Source organism: Osmia bicornis, chromosome 2, assembly GCF_907164935.1.
Source record: "Osmia bicornis bicornis chromosome 2, iOsmBic2.1, whole genome shotgun sequence".
NCBI classification, from domain to species: Eukaryota; Metazoa; Arthropoda; class Insecta; order Hymenoptera; family Megachilidae; genus Osmia; species Osmia bicornis.
Genome location: NC_060217.1, coordinates 544885 through 565055, shown reverse-complemented (window position 1 = coordinate 565055; position 20171 = coordinate 544885). Strand labels below are relative to the sequence as shown.

Here is a 20171-nt window from a genome sequence, read left to right as displayed (position 1 = left end):
GAAGATATTGAGGACTCAGAGGATAAGGAGGATGAGTCTTGAGAGGAAATGCTGGGTGGTTTTAATCGGTAATGTTCAAACGCCAGCTTTTACCTTAGGTTCGTTGGATCCTTACGTATCACGACAGAGTGGCACTCGTAGTCCCTTCGTCCGGAGTTCCGTAGAAAGCCCCCTTTGGAAGTTTCTCTTCGTGATGTTGAATGGATCCTGGCAGGATCGCCAAAATGTCACGTAGAAAGTTCACAGGTTTTTAAATGAATAGCACTTTTAAAGGTTTGGCACTTTATTTTTATAATATGATCTCGACTGACTCTGCTTATGTCCGGTAAGGTCTTTTATAATGTCGCTAGTGGTGAAGAAGGGGCCGATGATTGACAAGGTGGGATGTCCGTGAGAACGCATCTTATCGAATACTTAAGTAGGTGGTCGTAATATGATGTTTAGGTGTCTGGTCGTGAGGACTTCGATTGTTCGAATATCGATCGCTTAGGCGGGTGGCCGTAACACGATGTTTGTCCAAACGTGGGAAGAATTCGATTAATGTACGTTTAGGTGGCTGGTCGTAACATGAGCATAGATCGTACCATGTCTAGCAACGTTCTGTTGATCCTTTCTACCACTCCATTCATCTGCGGCGTTTCTACGTTGGATCGTTCATGCTTTATCCCGAGTTCGTCGAAGTACGCATCAAGCTCCTTGTTGCAGAACTCTAAGCCATTATCAGTTCTGAATCTCATTACTTTTCTGTTCTGTTCTCGTTCCACTTTGGATATGTAATTTTTTATATGCACCTGTGCTTCGCTTTTGGTCTTCATGCATTTGACCACAGTTTTCCGTGAGTAATCATCGGTAAACGTAATAAAATACCTGCTGCCACCAATAGAATTTACCGACATGGGACCGCAAACATCCGAGTGAATTAATTCGCATACATGGTTAGTTTGCCTCCCCTTTAGTTTTTTACTAGGTAGTTTTGTTGCCTTACCTATGCAACATGCATCGCATATGAACTTGACATCCTTCACGTTGGTCAATCCTTTTACTTTATTTTCTTCTGCCATTTTTTTAACTACTTCATGACGCGTGTGGCATAAACGCTGGTGCCATATCTCCTCCATATTCATGTTTAATATATGTGATTCTATTTTTCTGTGTGACGTCATTTCTATCTCGGCTTGTACGACGTGTAAGTCATTTCTCCGTTGCGCTACACAGACTATTCTTTTAGTAATGCTGTTTTTTATTATAACGTTTCCCCTTTTAAATAATAGTACTTTATTTTTCTTTTCAATCTGTGAAACTGACAGTAGATTGCGCCGGATGTCGGGAACATAATATACATCATGTAATATAATCCAATTTTCCTTACCATTTACCAGTGCTTTAAGGGTTATGTTCCCTATCCCCTTTGCTTTCAAGATTGAACCATTCTGTTTGGTTGGGTCTGCAGCTGTATTCACCAATTCTGAGTTCAATTCACGAAACTTTGTGAACCACTCTCTTTTCCTGCATACGTGGTGAGTACATCCACTATCAAGAAGCCATGAGTCGTTCATATCGACATTGTTTAATGATACAAGAAAAGCATCATAGTCTTTAGAACCGCTATGGTCCTTCTTTGGCTTGGATCCATACCTTCTTCTTCCTCTTTCAGATTTTACACGGCAAAATCTTGCTAAATGGCCACCTTTTCCACAATTAAAGCACACGTTTGATTTTGCCTTATCATTGGCATGATTCCACGCAGGCGTGTGACTCTTTTCCTCTGGCCTCTTAACATATAGAGCTTCTTTAGGAGGGGCTTCGCTTTCAACATTTTCTCTTGATATCCTCCTATTATATTCTACTAATAATACTCTTTGGACTTCTGTGGCTGTGAACTTATCGTCTGGTAAGTTTGCCAGTGTCAAGTTGAGGTTCTCGTAACTGTCTGGGAGACCTGATAGTAAGATGTAGGCTAAGTCCTCGTCACCTACCTCTGCTCCAGCCTCTCACAGGTTTGTCACAGCTATCTTGGCGCTTGCAAGGTACGCAGGCATGTTCTCGTCATCTCTCATTCTCAGATGATAGAACTCCTTCTTCAACTGCGTAATTCTCACCCTCGATTTGGGCTGATGCACCTGTTCCAGTATGGACCATGCTTCATATGCGCTTGCACAGTCCTCAATGTGTACCTGTTGATCAGCTTCAATATTTAACCCTGTGCACTACTCTTTGCGCTTCTATAACCCCTGGGCCTAATTCTACCTGAGTTAACACATGATCCAACAGCCCTTTTCCTGTCAGGTACCATCTCATCTCAATCTTCCATGAACGATAGTTATTATTATTTAGCCTTGTCACTCGATTTTCACTCTGATTTTCTTTATCCATTTTTATTCGTGTAGTGACTTGCTTTTCTATACATTTTTTACCGACACTTGTTGCGTGTTACATTGCGACGCCACGTGACCGCTTTGTTAGGTTATACACTCAATATTAATACACTTTTTCTTAATCAGCGCAGCTAGGCCCATAACCATTGTAGCGGGTATGGGTAAAACTAGAATGCGGGAAATCCTTCAGTTTTGATATCGCCATCGTTTCGGGCAAGTTTATTTTTATCGTCTGGTCTCACCGTTTTTCGGAGACCAGAAAAGCCAAATAGTTAAAGAAAATTAATTTTGCAATTAACACGACGTTCGGGCAACATACGAAATTGTCACGAGTCACGACATGGTCCTTCGAGCCGGATCCGCGATCTAAGGAGTGCAGTGCATAGACAGTGTACAGTGACGTACGGATCCTTTCGTTACGTAAAGAAAGACAACAAATTGTGGTGAAATAAGACCACACAGCAACAGATCTGACACGGAGCAGCTCTGGTTGGAAGTTTCATATCAAAAGAAGATCATCGGTCAGGATCTGACCTTAGCAGTTGGACATCCAGTGCCTGGAAGCTGTGCAGCCATTTACAACCGGTGGTACCCGTCAACGGCAACAGCTCGAGCCCAAGACAACTCCAGCACGCAGAATCAGCCAAAGGTAGGCTCGTTAGTCACGAATTACCAATCAGAACCTATCTCGTTATACTTTCTCCTTCTCATTGTTTATTATCCTTAATCTCCCCGTCTCGACAAAATGCCGACCGGGAGCACGAGCGCGTTAGATAAAACGAACGCACGCATTCGGGATCTCAAACAAAAGCGACGAATTTTTAAATCCCAATGCACGATGTTTGGTAATTACATCGACGCATTTCAAGATTCTGTGAAGGAACGCGTAAAATTGCGGGAACGTATACAGAGGTTGCGAAATCAATTCGAAACTTTCAACGCGGTTCAAGACGAATTAGCTCTTATCGACAATTTTGACGAAGCCGAAAACGAACGTCAAACTACGACAGATCAATTTGATGACATAATGACCAACGCGATCGTATTGTTAGAACGTTTTGAGCGATCCGCAACTCCATCTCCACAGCTGCCAATCGATCCGATGTTAAGAGGATCACCAGCGCCATCGTCATCGATGTTTTCACTGCTGGTTCACTTAACGAAAATCGATCTTCCGAAATTTGACGGCCGAATCGAAACCTGTGTAACGTTTAAAGACGCATTTAACACTTTAATCCATGTACAACCTGGTCTGAGTCGCATTCAGAAGTTACATTATCTCAAACTTTCATTGTCCGGACGAGCTGAAGACGCTATCGCAGCTTTTACTATTACCGAGGATAATTACGATGCTGCGTGGAATCACTTGTCTGAAATTTACGACAATAAACGGGCACTCGTTTTGCGTCACGCCGCCCTTTTACGAGATACACCCGCGATGTCTGACGATTCTTCGGAGGCAATTCGAGACCTCGCGAATCACATGCAACTCCACATTCGATCGTTACATGCATTAGGTAGGTCGCGGGAAGATATAGCAAACGATTTGCTATCGAGCATCGTAATTTCGAAGATGGGACCGGATACGCGACGGACGTGGGAACGCACTTTAAATAACACCGAGGTACCGAAGTTGGATGATATTTTTAAGTATCTACACAACGCATCGCATCAAACAAAGGAGTATCAAGCGGCAACTCTTAAACCACGATCGCATCAATTACCGGAAAACATAAAACCACGATCAGCTCCTTCGCGTTCGTACAATTTGCGTTCACACGCACCCCCTTCGTATAATCGTCAGCAGGTTTTCGTGACGAATAAACCAAGTCCACGCACGTCGCCAATTACTCAAGCACGTCAATCGACTGCTACCACTAACGTCGAGTCAGCATCTTCCCGAACAAAGAGGTCTGTCGCCGAAAACGACTGTAAAATTTGTTTTGGACAACACGCCGCGTATCGATGTCCAAAATTCATTGAGATGGAGGTCGTGCAACATATCGAAGCCGCGAAAAAGGCACAATTATGTATGAATTGCCTTCGGTCCGATCATCCGACGGAAAATTGTAATTTCGGAAATTGTCGCGTCTGCAATCAAGCGCATAACACGAAGCTGCATCAGGACACGCAAACGACCACGGCAACGAGAATCTGACCGAGGGATTCACCGGATTCGCGTTTTGAACACGGGGCTACGTTAGTCACCGACGTACCTGCGCACGGATTAATGGCTACCGCGATCATTCATGTTATGGATCGCGATCAAAAACCAATCGAATGTAGGACGTTAATCGACACATGTTCAAACGCAAATTTCATCACGGAAGATCTAGCATCGAAATTAAGACTTCCGGCGAAACAACACACAACGACAATAGAAGCCTTAAATCAATTAAGCACCGTAACCACACAGATCGTTTCGACCAGCATTAAATCCCGATTATTGAATTTCAAGAGAACTATGACATTCATTACGATACCGCGAATCTCAGGACCGATACTAGATCAGCAAATTGACCGCGGTAAAATTCCGATTCCCGCGAATATCAATTTAGCCGATCCGCACTTTCACCGACCAACATCCGTCGACATGCTCTTAGGCATCGGTACGGCCTTAGCATGTTTGAGCGTCGGTCAAATAGATATCTCTCCATCTAATAAAACCGATTTGATACTCCAGAAGACATCATTCGGATGAATCATCGGGGGGAGTCTATCTACTTCAATGGCAAGGCATAAGGTCTTTCTCACTACTCCAAATTTCGACCTGAAGAAATTTTGGGAATTAGAAGAGGGTCCTCAGGTACGATACCTGTCTGCCGAAGAACAAGAGTGCGAAGAGCATTTTCGGAATCGCACCAAGCGAGATAAATCAGGTCGATATATTGTAGCATTACCCTTCAACGAGAAATATACGCAATTGGGCGAGTCTTGGTTGCGCGCCCTGAACCGTTTTCTATCGTTAGAAAGGAAATTCAATCGTGAACCGGAATTAAAATGCGAATACGCCAATGTAATACAAGAATACCAAGATCTTGGTTACATGAGCGAAGTTCAACCGAATGAACGAGACGGTTTCTACCTGCCTCACCACGCGGTCATAAAACCTTCAAGCGCAACTACAAAGGTCCGTGTCGTTTTCGATGGGTCGGCCAAAACGAGTAGCGGCCTATCACTCAATGACACCTTGATAGTTGGACCTACTATTCAGGATGACATTGTTCTATTATTAATTCGTTTTCGGATGCACGCTTATGTCTTGACTGGCGACATAGAAAAAATGTACCGGCAGTTTCTTGTACGACCCGAAGATCGTCGGTATCAACGGATTCTATGGCGCAACGATGACGGCAAGGTCAGGACATATAATTTGAACACGGTCACTTTCGGTTTGACATCTGCACCGTACCTCGCGATTCAATGTCTTCACCAACTCGCGGACGATGAAGGGAACAGGAATCCAGCGGCAGCACGGGTTATAAAACAGGACCTTTACGTTGATGATCTGCTCACGGGCGCAGACACCTGCGAAGAGGCTATGAATTTGCGAGATGGAATCATCGATATCCTCAAACGGGGAGGATTAAATATTCGCCAATGGGCTTCGAACGAGCCACAGCTTCTCTCCGGACTCGACGAAGCACAGATTAGTAAGAAATTCTTAGGAGATTCCACTCTCAAGACCCTTGGTGTAATATGGGATGCGCAAAACGATGAAATCCTATATACAATCGATCCGATAGTGACAAATAGGGTAACGAAGCGAACAATTTTGTCATCGATTGCAAAAATCTTCGATCCGTTAGGTTTACTTGCGCCGGTCATTATCAAGGCAAAAATTTTAATGCAGCGTTTGTGGCAATTACAATTGGACTGGGACGAAGCGACACCAGCCAATCTTCATACAGAATGGATTACTTTCGCAGCGGAATTTAATTTATTAAACAATTGTTCATTCGATCGACACGTTTTACAACACGTAGTAAGTAAGACTGAGCTACATGGCTTTTGCGACGCGAGCGAGCGAGCCTATGGTGCCTGCATTTACGTGCGTACGGTGACCAAATCCGGAAACGTTAAAATGGAGTTACCGTGTGCAAAATCGCGAGTTGCACCACTGAAAACAGTCAGTCTTGCTCGTTTAGAATTATGTGGAGCTGTACTCCTCTCCTTTTTGTACAATACGGTTACGAAAGCGACGTCACGGAATTTCGACACGAGTACATTTTGGACAGATTCTACAATTGTTTTAAATTGGATTAATAAGGAACCTTCGACATTAAAAACGTTCGTAGCGAATCGCGTCACGGAGGTACAATCGAAAACCGACATCAACGCTTGGAAACATGTTAAATCGGCCGATAATCCAGCCGATCTGATCTCAAGAGGACAATCGCCGTCTCAGTTCCTCGCAGACTCCATTTGGCGTCATGGACCACAGTGGCTCGCCAGTGACGAATCGACTTGGCCAGAGTCTAAATACACGATTATGCCTGAAACTCTGAAATCGCGACCGATCGCGTGCTTCGCAACCGCCGTTAATCAGGATGATCAAATTTTAAACAGATACTCGTGCATTAAAAAACTTCGAAGAATAGTGGCATATTGTTTGAGATTTCGCGCGATACTTAAACATAAGGGACCACTATCTATTGAAGAGATTCGCAACGCGAACGAGCGAATCATCAAAATGGTCCAATCTTCTTCTTTCGCACAAGAAATAAAAGAATTAGGAAACGAATCCGGATTACAATCATCGAGTAAACTTTTACCATTACACCCTTTTCTCGATGAAAGGGGCATACTTCGGGTCGGAGGTCGCCTACAGAATTCAACGATACCCTTTGAAGAAAAACATCCGATACTCTTACCGAAGAATCATCACGTTGTCGATTTGATTGTTCGGAACGCTCATTTGGAGGGTTATCATCTTGGAATAAATTCAACTCTGTATACCGTTCGACAGCAATATTGACCCATTGACGGCAAAAAACACCGTACGAAAGGTTGTCCGTCGATGCATCAGGTGCTTCCGTTTGAACCCTCCAGCCACAAAGTACATAATGGGAAATCTACCTGCTACGCGCGTCTCCGAAAGTAGACCTTTTTCCAATTGTGGCATAGACTATTGTGGTCCGTTTTATACAGTGTGATTCTCTCGGAGCGCAACACAATAGCCGCCCCGCACAATGGAACCCTGCTGTGTTTGCGGGCAAAAAGACCCAGGAGGTCAAGTCGCCAGACCCAAGTCTTGGGTCATCGACTTGACCTCCTGGGTCTTTTTACCCGCAAACACAGCAGGGTTCCATTGTGCGGGGCGGCTATTGTGTTGCGCTGCGAGAGAATCACCCTGTATTAAAGAGCGACGAATACGAAACCGCTCTCGAGTCAAAGTTTACATCGCTGTTTTCATTTGTTTTGCAACAAAGGCCATACACCTCGAGGTTGTAAGCGATATGACCACCGAAGCGTTTATTGCCGCCTTAAAAAGATTCATCGCGCGAAGAGGAATCTGTCAGAACATTTATTCGGATAATGGAACAAATTTCGTTGGGGCCAGCAACGAAATCATCGACATCCATCGGACGCTTCAAGAGGACGACAAGGTTCGACACTTTCTCACCGATAAGAAAATTTCATGGCATTTTATGCCAGCCTTGTCTCCCGATTTTGGTGGTTTGTGGGAAGCTGCGGTGAAATGCTTTAAACACCATTTAAAACGCGTCGTCGGTGAAGAATTGTTTACGTTCGAACAATTCAATACGTTCGTCATTGAAATTGAGGCGATTCTCAATTCTCGACCTCTTACTCCATTATCCTCTGATCCAATGCACACTTTCTGATTGGTAGTTCTTTAACGAGTATGCCCGAGGTTGATTTCAGCGAAACACCTTCCAATCGTCTTTCGAAATGGCAACATATTCAGAAGGTGAAGCAGAATTTTTGGTCCAGGTGGTATAAAGAATATATTCACCAGCTAAACGTTCGCCAAAAATGGACCAAGGGGTCACATGAGATCAAGGAGGGATCCCTGGTGGTCTTGAAGGATGACCATCTACCACCACTACAATGGCATCTTGGCCGCATCGAAGAGGTTCATCCCGGACAGGACGACGTCATCCGAGCGGTCACGGTGCGAGGGCCTAGTGGCATCTATAAACGAAATGTGAAGCAACTGGCGCTATTGCCAATTCAAGAAGTGGTGTAACGTGTCATAATATTAACGAATATTAATCGAACTTTAATTAGGAACTATAATCTTTATCGTATAAGTAGTATAGTATGGTATATTATATTGTAATCTTTGCGCGCGTATTCAGATCAATACTCTTCCAAGTCTAGATAAATAGTTCGCGATAATCTAACAGTTCTAGATAATCACGTCCGCGAGTCCGATTTTAGTTTTCGTTTTCGTCCTCAATAGCTCCGCTCATGTCATAAACTGGTTTTTCCGAAGGGTAAATTAAAATTTTCGGTACTCCGTAACGGTACCCCAGCCTTCGAGGGTCAACCTGGATGGAAAAACCCCGGCGTAGCCGGACTTTCGAGGTGCTCGTGCACTCACCGACATCGCCCCACCCTCTCTAGACGAACACGCGCTAAGGGCGCTAGAGAAGGTGGGACCGATTTTCAGGGGGACACGCCGATTGGAATTTTGACTTTTCGTAGGAAAACCAATCAGCGCGTTGTTCCCCAACTCGACACCTCCACCAGAGGTGATATAGCGGCGTTCGTAACGCGACGAGTCACAACTTCTTCTTTTTCATTGCTTCGTGCAAATTTTCGTAAACGGACCTGGAAGAATACTTAAGACTAAAATAGTTTTGATATCGCCATCGTTTCGGGCAAGTTTATTTTTATCGTCTGGTCTCACCGTTTTTCGGAGACCAGAAAAGCCAAATAGTTAAAGAAAATTAATTTTGCAATTAACACGACGTTCGGGCAACATACGAAATTGCCACGAGTCACGACATATATATTTCATTTGTTTCTTTTGTATTACAGACAGCTCGTACTTTCTGTTAACTAAACCATTTTTATTGTTACACTTATTTTTCTGAAATTATACTTTTGTTACCCTAAATCAGTTTCTAATTAATTTGCGTTCAAACACACTTCCTTCCTACACATTCACGCCTATCATCTACGCACAAATTCACACGAGAAGCCCGTATGGGACCAGGGCATTGACGAACCCAGCAGTAAATCTAACATCAAATTTTACTGACTTTTTAATTGTTCTAATCATAGAGGACGATCGCGCAAGTGATCGTCATAAGTGGTTAGGACTGGTGGCAGCGCTTATACCTTTCTCAACCGCGCATTAACCTTCAAAATTAATAGTATCAATAATCTAATTAATTTTTCTTTTTTTATTTGTACGTCGCACGTCGTATCTCGCTCGCGACGTAATACAAAATAAATAAGTTGTTACAGAATTATATAAAAAATAAAATAAAAAATAAATGTTTACATATATAATTTTGTTTTCAATTCTTCTTTATTATTATTCCTCATCCTGTGGGATGTTACAAATGTATACGGAATAACATTCCGTATTTTTTCTTGCGACTTATTAACTACCAAGTTCTTCATGCCGCGCCGCAGTCAAATTGTTATTGGCAGCATCGTTTATTCGGGTATTTTTAATTTTGCGCCGCCTCCGAAAAGGTTGAAATGTATTCAGTATACTATTTAACGATTACATAGGTTTTATTAATAGCTGTGGAGCATTGGTATAAATGAAATAGAAATTATTTTACACTTTTTAGCGCACTTTGAAGTCGGTTGTATTTTTTGTTAAAAATTATTTTATCCAGCACCTTAAATCGTGTCATTCTGGCAAGCAGTTCACGGTAGACGATGAGGTGAAAACTGCTATTACTATATGGTTGACATCGCAGGCGGCACCTTTCTACGACGAGAGCATACGAAAGCTCGTGCCCCACTATGAAAAATGCTTCAACAATGGTGGCAACTATGTTGAAAAATAACCTATACCAATGTCTAGGTAGTACAATTACTTCATTATGCAATAAAAGTGTTTTTCTAATAATGGTTTTCTTTTGTTTAATTGCTTAACGGAACTTGCTTTCTGGATTGCCCTCGTATGTAACTATGGGTAGACCTACAAAAAGCGCGAAACGATAGATGAAAAAAAGGTCAGCTAAGCAGAATTTCTAATCGTTTAAAGAACGAACCTGCCGTGGAACGGTCACGTCGTATCGGATTAATCCGCAGGCGTTTAGCGAACGTATCTACTGAGGAACCGTCACGTATCGGATTAATCCGCAGGCGTTTAGCGAACGTATCTACTGAGGAACCGTCACGTATCGGATTAATCCGCAGGCGTTTAGCGAACGAATGTACTGAGGAACGGTTACATTGTTAAGCTCGTGTGTACTGCTGTACTGAACTTTTAAATAATGTAGCAACTGCTTGCTTTGCCTTTCTTCGTTAAAATATATTTATTCAAGTTAGTTACACTTTGATTTCTGATTCAATTCTAAACTTATTTCTAACAGCTTGTGGTTTAAGTAGGTTTCGTAAGCCCTGATTTGGGCGGTGACAAATTGCAAACTTATTCCTATTGGGTAGAATATTTTGGAAAGGGAAGTGTCGGTGGTCGACTGCAACTCATGGTTGTTCTTTGGAATTTTCCACCTTGGAGGCATTTTTGACCGTAGAAGTCATAAAAATAGGTATCGGCGATCGAAAGTATAACGGGACAGGAGCGGTCAGAACATGAACAATGCAATTGAAAAGGGTCGCGGGGTTACTTATGATTTTATGGTTATTAATGAAGGTTACGGGGTTTTCCGAATGAGGGTCGTACTGCTAAATCTAAATTATCGCGAGTTATAAAAAAACATGTGTACTTAACATTCCGCCCGCCTTGAACGACTGGCGCTCAATAAATATGCTATACAGTGAGTTGTAAAGTAAATATATAAAGAAAACTTAATTAGAATGACTATTCGCTAGATTAAATGTTATAATTTCTTCTGTTGTTCTGCGGGTGGAGCATCTGTTTCTTGATCGAGTGGTAGGATGCATATCTTAGTGAGTGGCCGTTTAATTATGCCTTCTGCGGTTTTGAGTGACACCACCCGTGTAATGTTGTCTGCTCCGGGATGAAGTTCGACAATTCTTCCCATTCTCCATCTGAGTGGTGGGATGTTTTCGTCCTTGATCAGGACCATTGTTCCTAGTCCGAAGTTGATGTGGGAGGTTATTCGCCATTTATTACGTTGTTGTAGCTGGTGTAGATATTCTGCTTGCCACCGTTGCCAGAAGTGCTGGAACATGCTTTGTAGGTGCTGATAACGACTGAGTCGATTTTCCTTTATATGACGCAGGTCAGGTTCTGGGAACGCGGTTAGTGAATCGCCTATTAGGAAATGTCCAGGAGTAAGCGGTAGCAGGTCAGTTGGATCATCGGAGAGAGGGCACAGAGGACGTGAATTTAAACATGCTTCGATTTGAGTCAATATTGTGTACATTTCTTCATAGGTTAATCTGGTTTCGCCGATGATTCTTTTTAAATGATATTTTGTGGATTTGATCGCTCCCGCAAATAAAATTTGAATTTTATTGTCATTTAGAAATTTTTCCACGCGTTCATGAAACTTCTTATCGCTTAATAATTTGCTAAGGTCTAAGAGATCATTGCGTGCCCCGATAAAGTTTGTACCATTGTCTGAGAACATGGTGTGACATAAACCACGACGCGAAATGAATCTTTTCAAGCAATTCAGAAATGATTCAGTGGTCATGTCTGTTGCTAATTCTAAGTGTACCGCCTTTGTAGAGAAACATACAAATAGGCATAGGTATGCCTTGAGTGAGACCTTTGACCGTGTTTTTTCCTTAATGAGGAAGGGACCTGTATAATCGATGCCGCATGTATAGAAAGGTCGTGTCGGGGTGACGCGTGCAGCAGGTACGTTGCCCATCAGGTAGTTCGGACTGACAGGTTTGGTTCTAAAGCACCGAATACATTGTTTTATTACTGTCTTTAATCATTTCTTTCCTGACAAAGGTCAATAGCGCTTGCGAAGAGAATAAAGGGTTGCCTGACAACCTGCATGTAGCAAGCGTAAGTGTTCACGTATAAAGATTAATTTTGTGATATGATGTTTTGATGGTAAAATGCTATTTTAGGAGATGAGGGTATAAAAAATAACTTAAATCAGATTCCGTTTAGCGATCTTTAATCCTCCGTGGCCCATGCGGAACTCCTCGAGAGAGAAGTCTCGCCACCCGTGCTGCACCACTCCCCTTGCCGTAGCGACTCTACGGCGCACCATGCCAGTATAAACATAGATAAGGGCGCGATCTGACCAACGCTTACAACAGGATACTTATGATCGAAGGAAATTTTTGTATTTACGAGTCTACCACCTACCCTGAGTAGTCCATCTTTGTCCAAGAAAGGGTTTAATGAAATTAATGAACTAGAATTCGCTATATTCTGGCCTGCTTTCAAACGTTTAATTTCGTCAGAGAAGTGCTCGGATTGGATCATCTTAAGAATTATTATTTCTGATTCGATTAACTCTTGTGATGTTAACCATTGATTCGACTCTTTTTTATTTGAAGCTAATAAACCTTTGCGATTATGAACCTTGCTGCGCAAGTTATTCAGAAATCGTCGACACTGAGCAATTATTCGTATCAAACGTGTGTAACAGGAAAGTTATTAAATATGTCTGTGCATATGACGGAAGTGAATGCGTAACTAATCCTAGATTCTTTGGACACACTCTCTGTAGAGAGTTGATCATAATTATTGACCGTTTGTTCCGGTATTTTATCCTGTAACCAGGATGGACCGTTCCACCAAAGATTCTCGTCAAGGAGTAAAGATGGATTAATTCCCCGTGAAATGATATCTGCAGGATTTTCGGATGACACGACATGTAGCCATTTCCCATGCGATAATCTTTGTATTTCTGCTGTTCGATTCGCGACAAATGTTTTCCATTGTTTTGACGGAGAATTGATCCACGCGAGAACGATTGTCGAATCACACCAATAGTGTTCGTCACATGTTATGCCCTTCGAATTTCGTACTTTCTTTGCAAGCTGGGCTAGTAGTTGGGCACTGCACAATTCTAATCGCGGCAAGCTAATTACTTTCAAAGGGGCGACTTTAGATTTAGCGCATAGTAAATGACTGGACCATCTACCATTATGGTGTAGTGAACGTAAGTATATGACTTTTTTAAGTAAGTCAATTTTTTGACTTTCCGCGGGTAAAGCTCGTCTTGGAATTTTAATATTGTTTATGTGTTCAAGTTCTTCGCGAAAAACCTTCCACCGGGAATGGAGATGCTGAGGTAATGATTCATCCCAAGAAACGCGAAATTGCCATAATTCTTGTAGAATCATTTTTGCCTGAATGGTAGCTGGACCGATCAAACCAAGCGGATCGAAGATTTGTGAAATATCTGAGAGAATTGTGCGTTTTGTGATGCGTGAATTTATACAAGTTTTTACTGAAAATGTCAATACATCCTGTTCAAAGTTCCAAATAAGCCTAGCGTTTTTTTTGGTTGATTGTCCAGAAATTGATTTTGGTTGTCTACTTGTGATGAGAGTATGCTAGCTTCGTTTGAAGCCCATTTACGAAGTTCGAATCCTGAAGAATGAAGAATGTTATTTAGATCGGTTTTCAATTACATGATCTCGGTAATGGAATCTGTTCCTGTTAATAAGTCATCTACATAAAAATCATGTAAGATGGTGTGGCTGGCAAGTGGATGACTACTTTGATGTATTTGCCCGATATGTTGGAGAACATTTGTAGCAAGAAACGGTGCGGATGCTGTGCCGTAAGTGACCGTGTTTAGATTGTAAGTTTTAATTGTTTCGTTTTTATTTTTACGCCATAATATCCGTTGATATTTGCGATCTTCCTTTCGTACCCAAATTTGTCGGTACATCTTTGCAATGTCTGCCGAAAGAACATAACGATGTTTTCGAAATCGTAATAGAATTGACATTTACATTTGATATGTTTTGTTTTGACGTTGAAGGGATTGATCGAGTTTGAGGTGATGTATTTGCAATGTAATCTATGTGTAACAATGTGTTATGCTTTTTTGAACATTTTCTGCACATGCTTCGTGTGCAATCTATGCTTCGATGTCCTGCTGTGAGACAGTTAAAGCATACGTGTAATTCTTGAATTTTAGCTCGACGTTCAATGGAAGTTAGTCTCAAAAAACTGGAGCAACTATATAATTGATGATCTCCCTTGCAGAGGGAACACACGGTGTGCGTGTTGGCTACGTGTGTGGTAACGATTTTGAATTTGTTTGGCCTAATTTCATTCGCAAATTTGTTGGGTATTATTTTATCTGAAGTAGTTCTTTCGAGATACTTGCAATGATTTTCAAGAAAGTTGATCATATCGCGCAAAGTTACATCCCCTTGAATATTGTTCATTTTTCTTTCCCATTCGCGTTGTGTGTTATTATCTAATTTCGACGTTAAAAGATATATTATGAGTGTGTCCCAAGAATCTGTCGGTTCGCCAAGTGCTTTTAGTGCTAAAAGGTTATTGTTAGTGTTGTCTAATAAATGTCTTAATCCTGATAAGGATTCCTTGGTGCAAGATGGAATATCATGCATAGATCGAACATGATGATATTTTAATGTTTTCAAAACTTCATAGCGATTCTTTATTCTAGTCCAGGCAAGTGTGTAATTTAATTCGGAAATACCTAAGGCTTGAATCGTACGTGCTGCGCTACCCTTTACCGATGCATTTAAATAATGAAATTTCTCTATATTTGAGAGGGTTGTATTATTATGTATAAGTGACTCGAATGTGTCTCTAAATTTTACCCAATTGCTGTATGAGCCGTCAAATGTGGGCAGTTCTATGGCCGGTAATTTGACACGATTTTCTGTATTAGATATCGTTGATGCAGGTGTAAGCATGCGTGGTGTAGTACCCGGGATAGATTGAGTTTGTTGCGGTTGAGATCGCGAAATTATATCATCAGCTGTAGCTATTAATTGAAAATAAGAACTTTCGAAGGAATCGCGTTTCTGTGCATGTTCTTCAGCCGATAATGTCTCCTCTACTAATGACTCGATTTGACACTGTATTGTATCGAATTTTTCAAATAACGGTGTTACTTTTTCTAATCGTCTCTGAAGTTCTGTGACGGAAGATGAGCGATCAAATGTATCTAAATAACTCTTAAAGCGAGTTAATGAGGCCTTAAGTTGACCTCGACTTAAGACAGCTTGTTTTAGCGTGGTTTCCATGATTGTTAATTACGTTGACTCAAATCGGAGAATGTAAAAACTTACGATTGAAGAGCGGGAAATATACAGGAAGGCGTTAACCAACGTTCTCCTGCTTGATCCTGTGCGTTGTAGCTGCACCCTTTCCTGGCTTGGCAACGACGTTCCTCCTGGGATGCTGGGTTGATCAGGCCTCTCGATGATACGAAGATGTAGCCTGCCCTTTGTCAGTTTCCTCTGGAAAACATGTGTACTTAACACAAATCGTTTCGGATTAATCCGCAGGCGTTTAGCGAACGAATATACTGAGGAACAGTCACGTCGTATCGGATTAATCCGCAGGCGTTTAGCGGACGAATCTACTGAGGAACATATGCAACGTCTAATGGTTATGAGAAATCGTTCGCGGGAAGTACTACTACAAGGGAACATCGGGAACTGATACACTCCGATTGTGATGAAACTTTGCATAAATATTTATTAGACCTGTTTATGAAGATAGCTGCAATTCGTTGGTGCCCGTTTTTTACTTTGAGGGAGATATCAACCCTTTTATCCGAACCGCCTTTCCTATTGTATATGCTTGTAAATCGTAAACAACAAAAGATATCAAAAAATAATTGAAATAAGAGTTATACCGTTTTTTGGGATCTATAAATCTGCGTGTAATTTTTGAATGGTTTGAAATACAGGATTTAAATATTTAGAGATACAATGAGATCACAAAATTTATTATTTAACTACAAAAACATCCATCTCCACACTCCCGGGGGATGGAGGGAAGGGAGAGCCAATAAATCTTAAATGGCATGTAGGGTTGAGTGACAGCTCATTTGAAAAGGTTTTCTGAGACGAAAACAACGCGCAGTCGCCGAGGGTTGCGATTTTTTTTGACATAGTGTTCGAAAATGTAATTTCTACCGCCTTCACGCGGTCCGCGGCAGCACTCTGCAGCGCGACCGGCAGCCACCTTGGATGCCGGTCAGGTCGACCAATCAGCACGCGCTACGTCAGCGAGAAGAAAGCCAACGGTTCTCGCTGCGACGAAGCCGGTTGAGCGGCCATTATCGTTCTGTTTTTCGCATACGAAGCACACGTACAAAGTTCAGTTTAAAAATTAAGTATCATCTCAAGCTCAAATTTATCTCAAATCTCGCTCACGTGAACGCGTAGCAATAGCCGACGGCAAGCGCGAACTCGCGAGTTCATTGATTCGGTAAATCCATGAAATTAATAGAATTTCGTGGTGACCACGTGTTGAACCAACACGTGGTTTCTACACAGCGCAATTTCGATCTCGATCTCCATCGCAACGCGTGTGCGAGTGCATTAGTGATCAACGATCTATATACATAGTTGTTCGACGAACATTGTAAATACTGTAAATACTTTGTGTCACAATTATGTTGTGTTTGTGCAATTACGTGTACATCTTTTCTCTCGCCTGTCTCACTGCCAATTCCGTTAACCGAACCGGTCGTCCCGAGTAACATCGTGGACAGTTTTCATTTCAATTTCAAACACACAGTTATGATTATTTGAACATTTCTATTGAGATTTTGCGATAGAGAGGGCCCACGGCGACAATAGCAAAAAGATAACAGGTTTCACGCGGTCGCGTACATACCTCTGTGTGTGTGTGTGTGTGTGTGTGTGTGTGTGTGTGTGTGTGTGTGTGTGTGTGTGTGTGTGTGTGTGTGTGTGTGTGTGTGTGTGTGTGTGTGTGTGTGTGTGTGTGTGTGTGTGTGTGTGTGTGTGTGTGTGTGTGTGTGCGTGTGTGTGTGTGTGTGTGTGTGTGTGTGTGTGTGTGTGTGTGCGCGCGTGCGTGCGTGCGTGCGTGCGTGCGTGTGTGTGCGCATCTATGCGCGTGCGCGCGCGTGTCCGGCCAACTAAGACAAGACCGGGATGGGAACACTGATGTTTGTAAAGGAATAAAAGCACTAATTATTTTATCAAATGTTCAAATTGATGTCCCTCAACAACTTGGCAGTGTCCTAAGCGAACGTAAAACGTATCGATAAAGTTAGTTACAATATCGGGTGTGATTGAATTTGAAACGTTCACTATTTTTTCCCGCAGCTCTTTTAAATTTTCGGACCTAGTCTCATAGACCTTTGTTTTCAAATATCCCCAGTAAAAGAAGTCTAATGGGGTCAGATCTGGTGATCTCGGTGGCCATTCTATTGTGCCTCTTCTACCAATCCATCGATCAGTAAAAATATCATGGAGAATATTTCGAGCTTTCAGAGAAAAATGAGCCGAAGCCCCACCCTACTGAAACCAAATATTGTGGAAAGCTTCTCCAGCAATATCCTGAATAGCCGGTATCACTTGGTTTCTTAGTAAATTGTAATAATTTTGAGAATTTATGTCTGCTTCAATAAAAGAGAATCCTATAATCCGATTAAGCATTATTCCGACTTAAACGCTAACCTTCTGAGGATACTGCATGTGACACTTTCTTATTTAATGCGGATTTTCATATGCCCAATATTCTGTCGATTTACAGAACCGTTTAATTCAAATGTTGCTTCGTCAGAAAAACAGATCCGGTTGAAAAACTGAAGTATAGATAATTCTCCGCATATATCGCACCGATGAATTTCGTCAACCTGTTTTGTAAAACAATAATCAACTGGATTTTCATAGCGTGCCGGACGTTCTTCGATATATCTACTTTTGTACCACGATTGCTTAAACAAATTTTGGAATGTAGGTGAAGACAGCTGTTATGTACAAGAGATTGGAGTTTTATGATATTATTTCGTTGATGTAAAACAACGACATTATTCAATAAAATGACCTGATCGGAAAAAGTTTTCACGAAGTTTTTCCATATTCGAAAACCAAGAACATCGAGATGTAGTATTCTTGCCGTCTTTTTCGGAATCGTCAGAAAAAGTACTCCTTTTTCTTCAGGAACACGGTCTTGCAAAACATTTGGATAGTGTCCACCCCATGAATCTAGTAGGAGAACGCTTCGGGATCCCACATTTACTAGAAATATTTCATTAAACCAAGTTTTAAAGTGCTCTGAAGTTAATTTGCCAGATTTTGAAGCAGAAACATGAACATTTGGAGTATTGAATCAAATTTCTTTTACTTTTGATTCGAACTGTCCGCTTTATTCCTTTAAAACTATGTAAAGCGGGGAAAGCAATTTACCATTTGCAGATACAGTAGGTTGTATGGTATAACTATGATTGGTTGATGATATGGACTGTAGAACAGCTTCAATGGTTTTTGATTCCTTGCAGCTAGCGTTCGACCAGAATGAAATTCTAAATTAAAACCATTTTCGTTCGAATTAAATACATTTTCTACACCATAACTATTAATATTAGGTTTCACAACTTGAATAAAATTAATGATAACTGTATCTATTTCTTGAGAATTTTCACGCTCCCAGTAAGTGACAAAGGGTATAGCAGGATAAGATGGTCAAAAGTGCCCTTGAGCCGAATTTGCTTCGCAATGCACCATTCGATAGCATATCCCAAAAAACCATGGTACACCAAGTTTCAACCCTGTACCTCAACCGGGAGGGTAGTTACAGGGTAAGAAAGAAAAAGTAGTTTTTGTCATATTTTCCCTATTTAATGGCATTCAAAAAATCTGAAAAAATTCTAGAATATTCTAGCCATGTTTCTTTATGATAGTGAATTTTTTCAGATTTTTCGTCTGCAAATCCTAGGCGTGAAAAATCAAAAACGCAAAAAAAGTCGAAAAATTGAGATTTCGGGTAGAAGCTTTCGAGATACTAGATTTTTACTTTTACAGTAGTTAGATATTAGCATGATTGGTGTCCGCAATTTTTTTCAGATTTTTCATTCTGGTGCGTCAAACCGAAAAAAATCAAAAACCGATATTTTCGACATATTTCGTGCGATAACATGAGAAATACTTCGAATTTTTACATTTCCTTTACACACTTAGTGCATTATATGATTTCTAACATTTGTGCACTGGATGCAGTAAAATCTGAATGGAGAAAGTGAAGTTATTGTAAATAATTGAAAATTACGCACCTTATCTGCTAAAATATTAGAAAGTTTTTCAACGTCGCCGATGGATAAGTCGGTAAGGTGTCCGTCTATGGAACCGCTGGAAACTGTTTTGTCTCGAGTTCGCGCCCCATGTATGTACAATTTTATTTTTTTCATAAAACAATTTTTTTTGTAATTATTAATTACATAAGAATATACAATAATCATTTAATAACGTATGAAAATAATTTTGAAATATTTTATTATTAAGTATACATAAAAATAAGTGGTGCACTACCGATTTTCTGATTACGTATCGTTCTAATTACGGATAGCTCCCAATATCTTGTTAATTGAAAAGCCGCGTGGTTGTTGGTTTATGATGGATATTGAAAGCAATATATGTATATTTTACCTTCATTGTACATATAGCCAAAGAGTCGGTAGTGCACCACTTATTTTTATGTATACTTAATAATAAAATATTTCAAAATTATTTTCATACGTTATTAAATGATTATTGTATATTCTTATGTAATTAATA

General features: G+C 41.1%; 3 protein-coding genes across 4 annotated transcripts; 2 read left to right on the top strand and 1 right to left on the bottom strand.

Moving 5' to 3' along the window:
* Positions 1-1991: 1991 nt before the first annotated feature.
* Positions 1992-2373, bottom strand: LOC123988557. 2 transcript variants are annotated; one of them, XM_046289087.1, is made up of 2 exons: positions 2248-2373; positions 1992-2174 (listed from the first exon to the last, which is right to left on the bottom strand). In XM_046289087.1, the coding sequence occupies exons 1-2, from the start codon at positions 2371-2373 to the stop codon at positions 1992-1994; spliced, it is 309 nt and encodes a 102-aa protein (XP_046145043.1). The 2 variants fall into 2 exon arrangements, with proteins under 2 accessions (XP_046145043.1, XP_046145045.1); XM_046289089.1 differs by having other exon boundaries at positions 1992-2185; positions 2248-2324.
* Positions 2374-3213: 840 nt separating this feature from the next.
* On the top strand, positions 3214-4533 carry LOC123988587. The gene has a single exon (XM_046289194.1). The coding sequence runs from the start codon at positions 3214-3216 to the stop codon at positions 4531-4533; it is 1320 nt and encodes a 439-aa protein (XP_046145150.1).
* Positions 4534-5103: 570 nt separating this feature from the next.
* LOC123988586 lies at positions 5104-7353 on the top strand. The gene has a single exon (XM_046289187.1). It carries the CDS (start codon positions 5104-5106, stop codon positions 7351-7353), a length of 2250 nt encoding a protein of 749 aa, XP_046145143.1.
* The last annotated feature ends 12818 nt before the right edge of the window (positions 7354-20171 follow it).

Excerpts from the sequence above, each read along its gene's own strand:
- LOC123988557 (XM_046289087.1), bottom strand. The coding sequence starts at position 2,373 with ATGGATAAAGAAAATCAGAGTGAAAATCGAGTGACAAGGCTAAATAAT. Across the intron at positions 2,175-2,247 it reads TGGATCATGTGTTAACTCAG|GTACACATTGAGGACTGTGC; the intron begins GTAGAATTAGGC and ends GCTGATCAACAG.
- LOC123988586 (XM_046289187.1), top strand. The coding sequence starts at position 5,104 with ATGGCAAGGCATAAGGTCTTTCTCACTACTCCAAATTTCGACCTGAAG.
- LOC123988587 (XM_046289194.1), top strand. The coding sequence starts at position 3,214 with ATGTTTGGTAATTACATCGACGCATTTCAAGATTCTGTGAAGGAACGC.